We start from the raw sequence: 17,503 nt of genomic DNA on the forward strand, positions 1-17,503 counted from the left end.
GCCCATTCGTCTGTGGATGGTATGGTGTCGAGTGACGCAAGTGGGAATCACACAAACGAAGCAGCTGCTCTACGACGTCCGCTGTGAATTGTCGTCCACGGTCGCTGATGATCACGCGGGGCGGACCATGTCGCAGGATCACATATTGCAGCAGGAATGTTGAAACGTCAGTGGCAGTTGCGGAGGGCACGGCCGCCGTCTCGCAGTAGCGTGTGAGGTAGTCGACGCAAACTACTATCCAGCGGTTTCCCTTGGCTGATTTGGGAAATGGGCCTACGAAGTCAATGCCCACTTGTTGGAAAGGCGTGCTTGGAGGCGGGATCGGCTGCAGAAGACCTGCCGGAGCAGTAGATGGCCGTTTGTGGCGCTGACACTGCATGCAGCTGGCCACATACGTCTCAACAGATTGTCGCATTCCAGGCCAATAAAAGCGTTCCTGAATCCGGTAAAGCGTCCTCGCCGAACCCAGATGGCCAGACGTAGGGTCGTCGTGCATAGCACGCAGAATCGCTGTGCGAAGGCTCTCCGGCACCACTAGGAGAAAACGTGCGCCAGTGCTGGAAAAGTTCTTCTTATAGAGGAGTCCATCACGTACACAGAAATGGTTTGCTGTCGTCGAGGCGGTCGTAGCGGTGAAGAGCGGTGTTAATTTATCGTCTTTTCGCTGTTCGGTTTTGAAGCAGTCGAAGTCTGGAAAACGCGGCGACACAGAAGCCACGAGGTGATCGAAGTCATCGGCGTCACAGTCCGTAGTACTAAGTGGCATACGCGAGAGACAGTCCGCATCAGCGTGTCGTCGACCACTCTTATAAGAGACGGTGAAGCTGTATTCTTGCAGTCGGAGCGCCCAGCGCGCAAGGCGGCCACAAGGGTCACGAAGATTCACAAGCCAACACAACGAGTGGTGGTCGGTGACCACTGTAAAGGGGCGTCCATACAGGTAAGAACGAAACCGCTGAACCGCAAATATTACCGCGAGGCATTCTTGTTCCGTCACAGTGTAATTCTGCTCGGGCCTACTTAATGAGCGGCTTGCATATGCGATCACGTGTTCGCGGTCACCGCAGCGTTGAACTAGGACGGCACCAATACCTATGCCACTGGCATCCGTATGGAGTTCTGTCGGAGCTGAAGGACTGAAGTGTTGAAGAACCGGTCGTGACGTCAGCAGGAACTTCAACTGACGAAAAGAAGAGTCGCACTCCGGAGTCCACTCAAAGGGGGTGTCCTTTCGTATAGCAGGCATGTCAGCGGATACGCAACGTCGGCGAATTTAGGAATAAATCGGCGGAAATAGGAACAAAGCCCCAGAAAACTACGGAGCTCCTTGACACAGCGCGGTGCACTGAACGCTTCAACGGCTGCTGTTTTCTGGGGATCAGGGCGGATGCCATCCTTGTCGACGAGGTGCCCAAGCACAAGGGTTTGGCGGTCTCCGAAGTGGCATTTCTTAGAGTTTAAAACTAGACCAGCGTTTCTGATGCAGTTCAGGACAATATCCAGACGCGAGTTGTGTTCGCTGAAGGTGCGGCCAAAGATGACGACGTCGTCGAGATAGCACATGCAGATGTTCCACTTCAAGCCACGCAATACAGTGTCCATAAATCTCTCGAAAGTTGCCGGAGCGTTGCACAATCCAAATGGCATCACATTAAATTCGAAGAGCCCGTCAGGGGTTACAAAGGCAGTCTTCTCCTTGTCGTCAGGATGCATCGGAATTTGCCAATAGCCGGATCGTAAATCTACTGAGGAAAAGTAAGAGGCGGAATGAAGGCAGTCTATTGCGTCATCAATACGTGGGAGTGGGTACACGTCCTTTTTTGTTACAGCATTCAAACGGCGATAGTCGACGCAAAATCTCCAAGATCCATCTTTTTTTTTAACAAGAATCACTGGAGCTGCCCACGGACTTGCTGACTCTTGTACGACTCCCTTTTTCATCATTTCGTGCACTTGTTCGTTGATAATCTGGCGCTCTGATGGTGAAACACGATATGGCTTTTGTCTAATCGGATTTGCCGAACCCGTGTTGATGGTATGGCGCGTTCGAGACGCAGGGATTGCAGGTATATTGTCCTTCTGCGCAAAGTCGAATACCGAAACGTGCTTCGAAAGCACACCCACTAACGTTCGGCGTTCACTCGTGCTGAGCGATTTATTGACCATCGACAAAAGGGCCGTTTCCGAACTGTGGCCGTCAGGTTCTTCCGGCACATCTGTAAGTTGAGCCACTGATAAGGACGCGTGTTCCCTGGCGAAGGCTAATTTCATGCCGTCAGGTAGTATAACGGGCTCCTTAGAACAGTTTACGGTCCATAAGCCAGTGCGTCCGCCTTTGATCGACACCACACAATGTGGAACCAAAACATTTTTCTTCATACAGTTAAAGTGCATCGGTTCTACGGTAGCTTCGAAGCAGTCGGAATCGGCGCCGCAACAGACAACGGGAACGCAAACGGTAGATGATGCAGGTATGACCGTATCACCACAAACACACAGTGTAGTTTCGCGATCTACAGGGTTCTCCAGGAGTCCTGATGGAATCCTACCACTTAAGAATACTTTTCCGGTGCGGCAGTCGACAGTAGCACCACACTCCCGCAAGAAGTCCATGCCGAGAATAACATCATGGGTCGACCGAGGAATAATTACAAACTCTGTCGTAATAACATGGCCTCCCAAAAATACGTCAGCACTACACACACCAATAGGTCGCAACGGCTCACCACTCACTCCACAGAACTTTGAATCTTCGTCCCATTTAAACAAAACCTTTCGCCCTAACACGTGTTTAAACGAGACACTCATGACCGAAATTGTTGCGCCTGTGTCCACCAGAGCCATCACAGGGACATTATCTACAAGCACGCGCACTTTGTTTTTCAGCATCAACACAGGAGGTATTTCTGTCAGTAGCAAGTCTCCAGCGACCTCACCTCCATCGGCCGCGCTAGCTAGTTTTCCGGTGACGAAGGGGACGCGGTGCGACGCAGCGGTGAGGGAGAACGGGGAGCACGACGTTGCGGTGGGGGTGTCAAACTTCTGTCAGATGCTGGGGAGCGATTCCGGGAGCTGCTCGGCCAATACTCGTCGCCAGACGATACGTGTGCTGGCCACGGGGCACCGTGTGGCCGTTCGGAGGGCCGAGAAAACTCTGACGGCTGGCCATACCACGTGGTCATACGCTGGTTGCAAAACCGCGATATATGACCCTGGACACCACAGGAATAACACACCGGGAGAGGTCTAAACCTTGGTCGTTCGTCCATGAAGTGGATATTATCATTTTCGCGCGTGTAGTGGGTTGGTTCGTGGCGTGTGTCACGACGATACATCGGGCGTCGAGAAGGCGTGCGCTGAGTGCATCGGTCATAGCGCGGAGTCGGCGGGCGTGTTGTCATCCTCGACTGTGGGGCTGCGCTGTACTCCACGGCCGCTGCGGTAACCATTGGTTGCCAAGGGGCCGAATGTGGCGCCGTCATAGCCTCACGTGACGTGTACACGCCATGGTGGTCAACAGTTGAATGCAACAGCTCTTCGCGGCGGGAAAGTTCCTCGCGGACAATCTGTCGGATGGTCGAAGGGAGGTCGAGGCAAGGACTCGTGTCCACACTGGCAACCGTCGTAACGTTTGCCAACCGACCAAACTTTGGCGCAATCCGACGCATCTTGAGCGTTTCAAAAGTTCTGCAGTGCCGAATGACGTCGGACACAGAACTGAGGCTCTCCTTTCCGATTAGAAAATTGTACACATCCTCAGCCACTCCTTTCAGCAAATGCCCAACTTTATCTTCTTCCGACATGCGAGCATTGACCACCTTGCACAGCTTTAACACTTCTTCGATGTATGTTGTGCATGTCTCACCTGGTAGCTGCGCCCGTTGCGACAGTGTCTGCTCCGCACGCTTCTTTTTGGCGACTGAGTCCCCAAAACACGCCTTTAACTCGTCAACAAAATGTTCCCACGTCGTAAGCGCGTCCTCGTGGTTCTCATACCACACGAGGGCGGTATCGGTCAGGGAGAACACCACGTTGGTGAGCTGAGCGGTTGCATCCCACCCGTTGGACTTGCTCACTCGTTTGTAGTGGACGAGCCACTCGTCGGCATCTTCCACCGCTTTGCCTCCGAAGGTGGGTGGAACTCGGTAGTATGGCAGCGGACTGCTAGGCGCTGCCCTCGGAGTGGCTCCTTCTTCTGGCATGTCGAAGATGGTCACGGCTGATGGCGGGAGGCCGGCAAGTCGACGGCTTCGACGAAGCTGCGGCAGTGATGGTTCCGTTGTTGTGAGCGTTACCCCGCACCTCCACCACTTTGTTACGCGCGAAGGAGACCGTGTATAACCCTTACGGATGAAGGGGACCGTTTACTTTAGGTCGCGAAGGTGAGCGCAAGAGCGGTCAGCTGGTTTATCAACTGAGCGTCGTTCTCTTCTTTCTTCTTCCACTCGGGACCGCAAGCACGTTCACTGGTCTTCGTTTTCTTCATGCGTAACAATATATATATTTATATGTGGGGGGGGGGGTTCGGAAAGCTGGTCGCCCCCCCCCATTAAAATGAAAACTTCTCCGCCTATGGCAGTGGGCATGGAAATGTTGATATAATGCCACTACATGACTACCGCCTCCTCACTGGCTCTTGGTTCTTTGTCTTTGTCTGGAAATAAAGGCAATACAAAGAAAGATAGTTCGCTTCGAACGTAAGGACATCTGTTAGCAAGCTTCTGTTGGTAGCTCAGCACACGAATGTGAACCGAATAAAAGCACCGAGTGAATTGTATTTACGGAAGCACAATCGTTAAGATTTCCCTTAAATAACACAAGATGGCACACTGTAGCCCCTCCGTCACATTCCATAAAAAAAAAAAAAAGGAAAGCACGGATGATTCAAAGCTTTCTGCTTTTATATAAGAGTAAGTCATAATTCTCAATCATATAAACAAGCCACTTATTTTTATTAGGGGGATTTACCGTATATGCCATATTCTGTAAAAAAGAAAAAAAAATGCCCATAGGGTTCCATCTAAACGCATGCAGCCCTGTGTGATGCAGGTACGGCATCAATGAGTTAGCGCATTTCTTGTCCGTTATGCAACGGGGGTAAACTTCCTACGGAACATTCTGCTTTAGTTTGGTCTCCCTGAGCATCTTGTGATTAACGACTTCGAGCTACTATCTGCGCGCTCTTTGAGTTTCTGAGTCAGAAGGGTTTCGATTTCATGGCTGTGAATTTCGGACACGAATAGTATTTCCGTACACTTACGTCTTATCTGTACATTCTCATCCTCATCACTCATACAGCGATTTTTCTGTTCTTCCCTTTCGTTTTTATGCAGTGGATGGAGCAGTTTTACCTCCCCGGCTACCCCTCTGCATTTCGTCAAATAGACATCTTAAGAAAGAAAAAAAAAAAAAAAATCCCACTGCGTCAAGACCACCAAAATTATTAATGGTAAAAGAATACATGAATATATAGACATTGAATGCAGTCCAAGTTTCATCCGTAATGACTAATGCTTGTATTTATTTATTTATTTATTTATTTATTTATTTATTTATTTATTACCGCTGCGTGCGCCAGAAATGCCTAACTGCGTCGTGTCTTGCCCTGGCCCCTGCACGTCTGTTCTACACCTTACGTCAAGTTAGGGGAAGGGATGGCAGCCCGTCGTGAACTCTAACATATACGCCGAGGGAAGAGAGAGAGAAAAAAAAGAAAGCTTATTGTGTGGGAAACATATCGCCTGTTAGCATTACCTTGATGATGCTAAATATAAGGCCTGTAGACTTTCACGCACAGAAAACATACTATATATAGTCTTTCGGAGAATTCCTAATCCTGTCCAAATAGGAGCGATATTTGACGGTCAAGCCACATGTATAGTTGCTCTGTCAATAAAGTAAGAAGTGATTGCCATTGATATGATTTCGTTCGAACAGTGCAACATATGCCAGTCGCTCCCCAGAGACACAGTATAGACTGGACATCGGAACGTCCCAGTTTTGTTCCTTAGCTTATATTGTTTGATCAGTGACTATTTCTTTGCCATTCCCGGAGTTATTTATCTATGGCAGCCGCCACGCGCTTTACATTCATCACATCTGACGAAGATGAGATAACTAGTATGCCCTCCCGACAGTGTTTTCGGATAGCGTCTGTGTTATCCTTGACAGTGTTGTGTATCAGCAAATGAAGCCTTGAGGCAGGATGTGCGGTTGTTTTATCTCTTTCACGATAAGTAACACATCTTCCAAAACATTTTGGACCTCTTGATATGATATGCGCCGCTAGACGCTAGGCAATTAAGATAACTAATAATTCAACTTGCTTGTCTTCAAATCGAAAGCATTCTTCGTTTCTTTTCAGTTTCTTTTTGTTTGTTTGGCTGTATGTGTCGACTAGTTTGACAAGACCCCATAAAGCGATGAAATACGGGATTAAAGTTCACCGGTAGGCGCAAACAGTGTTTGTGCCTGTGACAATATTGCACAGATTGCGCACACATCTTCTAACTTGGCTCCGTGTATCGAGTAGTCATGTGGTCAGTCGTGCGTTAACGGTGCCGTGGTTAAAGCTTCGTAAGTCAAACAGGCGTAAGAGTTAGATTACACAATGGCGGCGAGTACCGCTTCTAAGAAGAAAAAGAAATATCTTGGACAATACAAATATCTTTGTCCTGCTGAACCTGCTTTGTCAGCAATGATGACAAACAGGTGGCGAAAAAGAGCTGTCGAATCCCAGGCGCGAGGAAATGTAGAAGGGTTGGCTAGAGATAGATCAATAAGAAAATCGCTGAAAAGAATTGAACTCGATCCGGTCAGACTTATTACGCAACCGGTGGCAGCGGGGGACGCATTTACGCCGCGCACTGGCACGCGGAAATTTCCGGTTCCAACTTCCAGTCGTGGACCCTCCCGAACCCTTCGGGGCCGTGCCGGGAAAAGACCACGTGGTCGGCGCCATGCGTCGGCGTCGGAATCTCCTTGCACGTTTCCGAAACCGTGCGCCCGAAGCGAACCCGAAGCACTGGGGTTGCGCCCCCATCGCAACTGGCGGCGGCTCTCGGAGTTCGCCACCGGTCGATATATCGAGAGAGGAGGGAGAAAAATAAAAATAAGAGCCCGCTGGGACTTTCATTTTTATCCATCCGCGCCCTCTTCCCCAATTGCTTCTCTCGTTCTCTTCTTTTCTGCTTAGCGCTCGTTCGGTACGTTTCGTTGCGGGATGGTCCAACGTAAATTCCTTTCCCCCTCTCGGCCATTACGTATCGTTCTCGTGTCTACCGGCTCTCAAAGAAAGAATGAAAGAAACAAGAACCCTGAGGGGAGAGAACACTGTATGAGGCAGGGTCCGGCGAGAGACCGGTTAAAAGGCATTCTCTCCTCCTCTGGCTTCCATTTATAGTCCGTTCTTTCCATCTGCGGGTCAAGAAAAGAAAAGCCCGTCGCCGAACGGACGCGCACGGGGGCCGCTCTCTCCTCTTCGTTCCTGGCGGTGGCAAGTGAGACAGAGAAAGAGAGAGAGAGAGAGGTAGCGTAGAAAGGAGGGCGAGAAAGAGCGGCTGAGGAAGTGAAAAACCCAAATAAATATGGCGGCAGCCGCCGCGAACGAGCAGCCGGCGCCGCCGCATCGTACTAGCGCGCGCTTACCGAGAAGCGTCGCCGCCGTCGGTTCCGGAAGGCGGTAGCGCGGCTGTACGGGCATAAAGACAAGGCGGCAGGGAACTTCCGAGGGGGTTGCTCTCCGGTGAGGACTCGCGTCGTCGTCAGCGCACGAGGGCCGAGAGTGCGGCGAGAGCCTGCCATCGTCGTCGGTGTGCGCCGGTTGCAGTTGCGGAGGGGTGCGCTAGAACAACGCGCGCGCGTGCACTGCGAAGGTGTGGGCAGTGGTGTGAGCCCGGCGTGTTTGCAGTACCACGCATCCCCGAGGACCCATCCGTCGCAGAGTACTGCCTGCTTTTTCGTCTGCTGCGCGCGGTGCTGAGCTGAACGGCTGCTGCTGCCGCCGCCGCTGCTTCGGCGCCCAGTTCTGCTACCTCGGTGGTTGCCCACATCGGCGGCCGAGAGAAGCCAGCGATCGTTGTGGAACCCCGACTGTTGCTCCATTTGCGGCTCGCGCAAGCGTGTGTGGCGGGCGTCGGGGAAAGGTTGTTGCCTCGAGGAAGGAAGCAAGGGACTCGCTCGTCCCTCGTTAGTGTCCACGCATGGGAGCGAGGACGGCGACCACTGCAGAATACTCGGCGACTACCCGTGCTGCGTGTCTGGCGCGGCTACTCGGTGCCTGTGCGCCGGAGAAGAACTGAACAAGCAGGCGCTTCGCTGATCTGAAGAGGAAGGATGCTTGGCCGCGAGTAGAGCGAGCACGTGGAGTCCGCCGTTGTGTCTCTCTCTCCGCTGGCACCGAAGAGGCCGGGCCGAGACTCGGGTTGACATTTTGGAGAGCGCCCAAGAGAACGCCGGCCCGAACCACTCCATCGACGCGGCCTCCTCGTTTGCGGCCTTTTCAGGTGAGAGAATTCTGGCGCAAAGCAGGGTTTTTGAACCGCATTCTCACTTCTAAATTCTTCCTCTTCTTCGCTGGCTGCTCTTTCGTGGTACTGCACGCGAGCCATGCTTCTGTTCACAGCGCGCGCCGGCGCGGCGTGTCTGTCTGCGTGTCCCTTTCTTTCTCCGCCTCTCGCATCATCAGCGGTGCGTTTAGCGAGAGCGCGGCGCGGCGTGGCGCTTTTGTTCGTCATTCCTTTCGTCACATTTGTTCATTCATTGTCCGTAGCAGTGGCAGTAGCGGTAGAGCAATATTAACGACGTGTCAAATGAACGTGCCCTCTTTTAGCGTCATGCTCTGTTCAAATTTCCTAGACATTTTGTCCGGCACTTACGACAAACCATACGTTAGGCGGAAGCGCTTTCGTTCTTGATGCTTTATGAGAACGTGGCTGTGGGCTAGGAACGATGATTTCCCGATCGGGAGAGAGATGAACGGAGACGCCTTCCTCGCTGCGCGGTGGGACATTTCGACGGGCGGCCAGCCTACGTCGAGTCGCGCGCGCATCAATATGCGCGAGAAATGCTGAGCGGCTATGTATGCTCTTGTAACGCGGTAGGAAGCTCAAGGGGTTCATTTACAAACCCAAATGAGCCACTTTCACTTATCCGCAGGAGACATAGACGAAATTTGCATATCGACGTGCTTACAGACGTTCATTTGTACTGGAGCTCACCAGTTCCATGCGATGGCCGGTACGTTTTCTTTCACGCCGAATAATAGAAGCGCCTGTGGAAATGTACCGGGTGCTTTGTTATAGCCCCTGCCACCGACAGTACATTCGCGTTACGCAAGGCGAGAAGTTGAATGAAGGAATGTTTTAATGCAGTTGAAGTATATATATATATATATATATATATATATATATATATATATATATATATATATATATATATATATATATATATATATATATATCGTAACTATTTCATCTTAGTTGGTAGCATCAACCACCTATGGTGTGCCAAGAATGAAGCAATCTTTCTCAAAGAAGCGCCCGAACTTTCGCGGCGCCTAAGAGAGTTCGAGATGGTCCACGTGGCCGGCCTGCCCTAGCGTGAAATGCGTCATTCAATCCAACATCGTTGAAGAGTGAGTGAGACGGCATTTCAGACATTTTGAATGATGTGTATCGCCATTCGAATCATCTGTCCTCATCCGTTTAAATCGAATTGAAATCACGAAATAGTATTGCTCGTTAAGCCGAACTCTCAGCCTTCACTCGAGCCTGAAATATTGATTCCTCGGGCCCAACCCTTATATGTCCTTGATCGTCAACCGCGAGCGTCGGGGACATATAAGACCGCCTGAACGCAGTACTGGCATCCTGAATGTTTCTGGTTTTCACTGTCCTAGTTCGGCTTCGCGTTCTTTGAAGGCCAGAAATCGCTTGCTGAGAAACCTTTGAGCCACTTGCGCATGTGGCGCTTTACAGAAGTGCTGCAAGCTGTGTCTACTGCCGAACATTCATGTCGACCAAATTCTTCATGAACATGTTCGCGTTGCATGTCCAGTTACATAGACCCAATAAAGTTCCGAAGTCATGCTCATATTACGGTTAGAGTTTACGTGCTCTACTGCGCCAAGGAATGTGGCAATACACTGTAGCCTCTTCAGCCACCATTGGCGTATCTTATGGTAAGGGTACGGGTTGTCAACCGTCTAGAACTTGGCGGGACACTCTCGAGTTTGGGTACCGAGTACCGGCTTGGCTCAGTCGAAAAGGCCAAATGTCCCGACTTTTCTTTCTTTTTTTTTCTACCGCATAACAATCAATACACCATCAAAATTAATCAAATTATATTCTGGAGTATTACGTGGCAAAACCAAGGTCTAATTACGAGGCACGCCGTAGTGGGGGACTCCGGGTTAATTTTGACCACCTGGTTTTCTTTAAAGGGGCCCCCAGTGCACGAGACACGCATTTTTTTTTCTTTGTTTGGGGGGGGGGGGTCATTTCACACCCACCAATATGCAGCGGCCGCGGCCGGGAGGATTTGGTCCCGCGACATCGTGCTTGGCAGCACAACACCATAGCCGCTAAGCCACAACGGAGGGTAACCAGTACGCCAAATTTCCTTTTTGTAATGCCTGGCAACTGTGGTTGCCGCCTTTTTTTTTTTCTTCTGTTGCATTGTCATTAATGTAAGGCGGTTTCGTGTTTGCCGTGGTTCTAGTTCTGTTGTAGGCCATAAGCGTTCATAGTACATCCGCCTCTATTGGTGGTCGCTTTAACCGGGTAAGTGATGCACCTTTCTTGTCTAAATCGCGACATTACAGGAGTAAAAAAAGAAAAAAAAGAAATGTAATAATGTCATTGTTGCAAGTACGAAGTGGCGGCTCCTGGCACTGGTAGGGTCGGTCGTCGCCAGCCGCCCGTATAATGCAACGATTACAATGCATAAGGGCTTGCATACATAAATGCATGGGCCTTGTTTCACTCTGACGGCTCGTGGCAGTAGCGTAAAAATGGCTGCTTTCCTGTACCAGTCGTGAACGACGCAAACCTTTCTTGCGTCCTGCGCCAGCAAGCTTTGTTCGTTAGGTTAGGAAAAAAGAATGCAAACGCGTACTTCATGAGCGAAGTAGCCGAAACTGTGTCGATATTCTTTGCTGTCTTTAGTGTCCCAGTTATTGTTGAGTCCAAGTTAACGATATGTGCTTTACCACAACACGCGCGCTATCCAGACCGATACAGTGTCGTCCCAAGAGGCATCAATCGTCTGGAGTGGCCAGAAAGTGCTCCTAGCAGCGTTCCAATCATGCTGATGCACGGTGCCGTCGCGAACCATTGACGATTCGTCAGAAGCGTTCCACTGACGCTATATATTTGCCCGGAGTAACTGTTTTACCTTAGTTCGTGTCCTGTGGATAACTGGCCTTGCACTGGAGCGTTAGCGTTCTGCTGAACTTTTGGATGTGAAGACTGCGTGCGTGAATCGAGAGGTATCCCTTGTCTTGCGTAGCTGAACTGGCCATACAATAAGGGGCGATCGGTTAGTCTGGTAATGACTTGAGTTTGCCTTGGAAACGCGGCTAAAGCTTACCGCGTCGCGCTATAACAGCAGCGCATGCGCAGTAGCCGTGATTGAAGAAACCCAGTGAACATGAGTGCTTTTTTTGTTTGTTTTAGTGTATGCAAGTTTCGTTGCTACTGATAGCCGACGGTACATGGAAAGTCTGGAAAAAAAGAAAAAAGAACTGCTTGGTCGATTGACAAATTGTGTTGGATGTTGCTGTTCTTTCATTTGTGAGAGCGAAGACGAATCTCCGCTTTTCACGCTTTCTGTGCAGAGTGTTTCGTAGTATGGCCGTTCGGGGATGGTTAAACAGATTTTCTAATCGTCAGTCGTCTTCGGCAATTTGAAAACTTCAGTACTCCTGTAACGTTCTAGAACTTTCCGTGTTTGCATCCTTAACGCACAACTTGGTCGACTGGTCCTCGCCGCAAATAAAAAAGACAAGCATTAAAGACCATCTTGATTCATTAGTGTTAGCGCTTTCATACTCTGTGAAACTATATGTTCGTAAGATCGAAAGTTTGCTTGGTGCTTAATTGTTGCTATTATGTAATGTCATGTCGCTGTTACTCGGCAGTGGTTGTTACAATAAAAGCCTGGCTTGTTACACAAATTGAGGCATGCAGAAGGAGCAGCAAAACTAGGCACCGTTTTTCAATCGCAGCGATTATTTGGAAATGAAGTCAAACCGCACAGAACCGTGGTGCCGTCAAGAACCTAAATTCCTAAATCCTAGAAAACTGAAGTCCCAAATGTATGATAATATGATGGTATATATACCACCGTAGATATCAGTCAGTGACAACAAGCTAAACGTGACCGAAATCTTTGAACTGCGCCGTCATGTTTATAATCTAGAATAAGTATTCTCGAAAGCACTCGATCATCCTAAACCATCTGTGCTGTTCTAGTAGCTCAGGCATAGAAGGGAAGAATCTCTACAGCGCAACTCCCGACGCACTAGCAACCTAACCATGGTCGATAGAACCACTACTGATCGCGCTGTCTGTAGCTAACTCTCATTTCGGCGGGTTAAGCAGACATGTCACCATGCTTTCCCGATTCCCGGAAACCGTCGCCACCAGGCAACACGGGAAAGTAAAGCGTTGAGCGTATTAATGGAGGCGCCAGACAATTAAGCTAATAAACAGTAATTCATTGTGCGCACTCATTTGCGGTGAATGTTTTGTTTATTGTAGCGCGCGAGTAGCCCGGAAGCTCGGGGGAAAAAAAAAATTATTTGCGGAGCGCTGTCGCGACAGGCTTCCACGAAAACGGTGGGACACGAGGACTGACCTTTTATACGAAAGTTCGTTCTGATCACGGTGTCGTCGACTGCTGCAGTCATATTTGTGCGCCGTTGGTCGGCAAATTTCATCGCCGGCGTTAACGGCGCTCTTAGCGACGTTAACGATGATGACCTTTGAGTCAAGTGTGAGGATTAAGCGAATGGTCGTATGAATATAGTCGTGGGTATGTAGCACACAATCAAAGCGGCGCAATAAGAGCACACAGACAAGACGGAACAACACGAGTGTTCGCTGGCAACTGACGCCTACCGGGAAACGATGAAATTATGAAATCACAATTTCAGGTCTGAAACGAGTATTTCAGGTAACAACCTCGCGGCCCACATGCCCTAGACTGCTCTTCCCATTGTATAAGTGTCTTGTTTAAGGCCCGCGTTTCTTTTCAATGTTGTCTCGAAGGACGGAAAGAATTCAATGAGGTTCGGCGAAGCGTCCCATTTTCCAGGCACAATAGCTCTTTCTTCGGACTAATTTAGTTTTATTATTCTTATTTTACCTAGGTGCAGACGTAATGGGCGCGGTTTCACGAAGACGTTGCTTTATTTTTGTGTGTTTGATAAGCGCAGTCGATTCCAGCAGGAAGATCCCTGAGACCGAGTTGTATCTCGAGCCCCATGCCTAACGTGGTGCCATACAACTCCTTCAATGGAGAGACGGTTCAGAGTGCTTTGAAATATCGCGGGCTTGGAGCTATCGTTAAGATGGTGCGCTTGTGTAGGCTTCGGCGCGAACGAATTCAGACAAGGGACCGAGTAAAGCAAGAAAGAAGAAGCTGAGAGAGAGAGAGAGAGAGAGAAAAGAACCGTTCGCGTTGGAACATGAGGCGAAAGATTTCTCGATGAATGATCCGTGATTAACGCGTGGCAGCTTTTTCACGCTCGCGGCACCTGCGCGCTGCGCAGCCCAAAACCCGTTTCCAAGAATCGTCCGCTGCGGACTATGGAAGACGCGGCGATCCGGCCCCAGGATCGGGAGCATTTCTTTCTCTATGTCGGGAGTTCGTCTTTTCTTTCTAGTCTCTTTTTTTTTTTCGCACTTTCTCTTTTCTCGCAGCTGCGTGACTCATGCGTGCGTGTTCGAGCGTACGCAGTGCACGTGCCGGGCCCGGGAGCGCGTTCCAACAAGCCGCACCTGGACGCTTCGGTTCGCACTTCGTTCAAATTCGAACGGGCATTGCATTCGAAGCTCGGCCGGTTGTTCGGTCAATGCTCGTTTCCGGCGAAGGGGCCCGGCGAGGACAACCGGAGGGGTGCGCGTGACATTTGGAGAATGTCTTTCTATGCTATTCTGGATTTCGGCGAGGATTTCGGGCGATTTCCGGGAATCACGCGGGCGGCGCAATCCTTCTTCGCAGTATCCTTTGCCGCGTGTCGAACGAACCCGCAGGGGCGTTTCAAATGAATGGGCTTTCTGTAACCGCTGAATTCGCTTGCCCGCTCGACGGTCTGGCTGCCTGATGAGAGGGATGGGACGTATTCGCGCGATGTTTTTTGGGGGGTCCGATTTAACCGTTCAAAGAAGGATGAGCCGCATGGTTGAGAAAGAGCGCTAGGTAGCATTTCAGCTCCTTTTGCGCTGCCGCGGTAGCGACGGCTCGCTCAGTATGATGTTGTTGAGCACCAGAATTATAATTCCGACTATGGAGGTTGTGCATTCGGAATAAATCTGGTACGCAGAAAAACGAAACAAAACAAAAATAAAAGGTACTCGTGTATTTAACCCTCATGCCGTTCAAGGTCAGCCGTTCACTACGGCGCCTATCACAGCTCAGGCGTTGGTTTGGGATGGTAAAAGTCTGTATGTCTGTCCGTCCGTCCCGTGTGTGTGTGAAGTGACCTTTAAAGAGAATGGAAGAGATAAGTGCAGTGCCGTAACTGTCTCTCACAGGAGGACACCTCAACAGCACTGCACGGTGAGAGAGGGAGGTGTGGGGAGAAAAATATGAAGAGAGAAAAAAGGAGAAGGCAAAAAAAAAAAGAAAGAAAAATGCGGGGCTCAGAGCCGCGCTCTTAGTTGCGTCGTACTGCAAATATCCCGTCCGTGTGTTGTATTGCTTTTATCCCATTCTATTGTATTGTGTATCGCCTGCATTGCGTATACATATATAGATCTCGGGCAAACGACGGCAAAGCTTTTTACGTGTCATAGTCCATATAAATCCTCTGGACAGAGCAAGGCGTCAGGCCCCCTGTTGTACGGGAGTGCATTATCACCACTTTCACAGCCGCATCGTGTGAGAAAAGAATACGGATTCAGAAAAAAACGAATTTAAATATATATATATATATATATATATATATATATATATATATATATATATATATATATATATATATATATGTTTCTTCTCTTCAGCGATCTTTAAAAGTAAGCGGGACGTCGCCGCTGCTACGACTACGATCTGCAGGTATGCGTGGTGGACGAGAACGTCAAAATGCATGGTTTACCGAGCGCGATCTCTTGTAGTTACGTGTTGCTATCAGGACGTAGAATTTCAGACACGAAAAAAATTATCGGGTTTTACGTGCCAAAACCACTTTCTGATTATGAGGCACGCCTAGTGGGGGACTCCGGAAATTGTGACCACCTGGGGTTCTTTAACGTGCACCTAAATCTAAGTACACGGGTGTCTTCGCATTTCGCCCCCATCGAAATGCGGCCGCCGTGGCCGGGATTCGATCCCGCGACCTCGTGCTCAGCAGCCTAATACCATAGGCACTGAGCAACCACGGCGGGGAATTTCAGACACAGGAAACGCTCCTTTCAATGATGGTCAGGCAAATTATCAAGGTTGCCTGCATTGCAGTGTGCGGGTGCATGCGCATTTTGTGAGAACGTTGTACGGTGCCGCCCGAGTTGCAGCGGGAAACCGTCCGGGTACATTGACGGCGACCATACGTATGGTTTGACGAACAGCAATCGTCGGACTGGGTTAACAATGGCTGAGACTGAACTGCCGATCGAGCTACACTGGAAGACGTGACACGATATGTTGCTTCGAGCATGCCGGCCGCTGACTGGCAGTTTTACGAGGAAGCTTGAGCCATAGTTACCGTGAGCGCAATATTTAAATTTGATCTTCCGCATCTGTTTACTCGAATATTCGAATAACGTTACAGTCGAATGTGTTTGTTGAGTTAACAGTCGACTGCTAAAGCGAATTCGCGTCCCCGCCCTCTCCTTGTCAGACGTAGAAACAAATACAACTGTCTCTTACGTTTCGCAAGTATGCAAAACGGAGGCGACATCACGTTCCGAGCGTCGAATGTATTTTCTTTATTTATTATTGCACGTCTCGTAACGTTGGAAAGTTGAGTCTCCAGTAACGATTGCCGGTGTCGAAATAGTTTAGTAGAAAATTTCACACGCACCTCCCGTCGCTAACGTGGGCACCTCGCGAGACAGGCCGAATGCCTTTTGGTTGTTGGCGCCTTCGCGGAGAAAAGAAAGAAGAGAGGCTGAGGAACTCATTTGCTTGCTTTCCGCAGACCCGCCGATCAGCCGTGGCAAGCGAGGGCGATGGTGAACGGGGACGGCGCCCAAAGTGCCTCGCAGGCACAGCGAGGAAAGCTGCCACTGCAAACTTTTTCCAGCTGCGACGCCGCGGCCACTTCTCTTTTCTTCGCACAACGCGCGCCCTTCTCAGCATTAGACATACAACGAGTGGTCGTGGTTAGCGGTGTAGCGCGAAACAAGACAGAACGATGAGTCAAAAACGAGGACAAACGCTTTTCTCTCTCTCTCTCTCTCTCTCTCTCTCTCTCTCTCTCTCTCTCTCTCTCTCTCTCTTTTAAGGTCTTTTAAGGTCGTTGTTCTTGCTATACAATGCGCAGTAGTTGAGCTACGGAGGCGCGGTGGCCTTGACCTATAGATTGCAGCGGGTAACGAAAAAACACTACGAGTTCTTCACTAATTCCGATTGGCCGTGGCCTGTATAGATAGTTTGCACGTTTCGATAGTAGTGCGTGCAGGCACTGTCTCAATCTGCACCAGCCGACCTCGGTACGACGTGTAGTAGTCGCGCTCAGTATGATCTACATGTACTGCGACGTAGTAGGTCATACAACACGTGATAATACAGCGCGTCGAGAGATATGGGGTCATCTGGAGCGATAGCACTCTGCCGAGCGCGAGGTCGCGTGTTCGAATCTCAGAGCCGCGGCGACCGCGTTCCGATGTGAGTGTAATGCAAAAACGCCTGTGCAAGAAATATCGGCAAGATACATATATATATATATATACATATATATATATGTATATATATATATATATATATATATATATATATATATATATATATATATATATATATATATATATATATATATATATATATATATATATATAGCACAAGTCTACTCACTGATCCGAATTATTCGGCGAGGCGGACATCGCTTATGCGCTGGGTATCAAGAATGCGTAATTCACTAACAGACCACATTTCACTGTTCATATTTAAAACAAATTGGCGCAAATCTTGAAATACACGCGTTGAAGCCAGTGCTTTCACAAGCCGCACCAACTTGGAATAAATTCTTAAAGTAGATAGGCACCAATTTTGTGATGAGTGCTGGGAAAGTTGCGGTAAAGAAGCACTGTTGTTCTACTTGTTTTCTTTTTTTTTAGCAAAA

General features: G+C 49.4%; 2 protein-coding genes across 3 annotated transcripts in view; one reads left to right on the forward strand and one right to left on the reverse strand.

The window, feature by feature from the left end:
• LOC142575999 (uncharacterized) overlaps nt 1-8,103 on the reverse strand; it is a 32,950-nt gene extending 24,847 nt beyond the window's left edge. Inside the window, exon 1 of the mRNA XM_075685864.1 lies at nt 7,648-8,103. Coding sequence (XP_075541979.1) covers nt 7,648-8,103 — 456 coding nt within the window. The remainder of the gene's footprint in view (nt 1-7,647) is intronic.
• Nucleotides 8,104-8,368: 265 nt separating this feature from the next.
• The window catches only part of LOC142575997 (Na(+)/dicarboxylate cotransporter 3-like), a 119,388-nt gene continuing 110,253 nt past the window's right edge, over nt 8,369-17,503 (forward strand). For both annotated transcript variants that reach the window (XM_075685860.1, XM_075685863.1), the window contains exon 1: nt 8,369-8,504. The gene's annotated coding sequence lies outside the window, so the exon portion shown is untranslated. The remainder of the gene's footprint in view (nt 8,505-17,503) is intronic.

This window comes from Dermacentor variabilis, chromosome 3, assembly GCF_050947875.1.
Source record: "Dermacentor variabilis isolate Ectoservices chromosome 3, ASM5094787v1, whole genome shotgun sequence".
NCBI lineage: Eukaryota > Metazoa > Arthropoda > Arachnida > Ixodida > Ixodidae > Dermacentor > Dermacentor variabilis.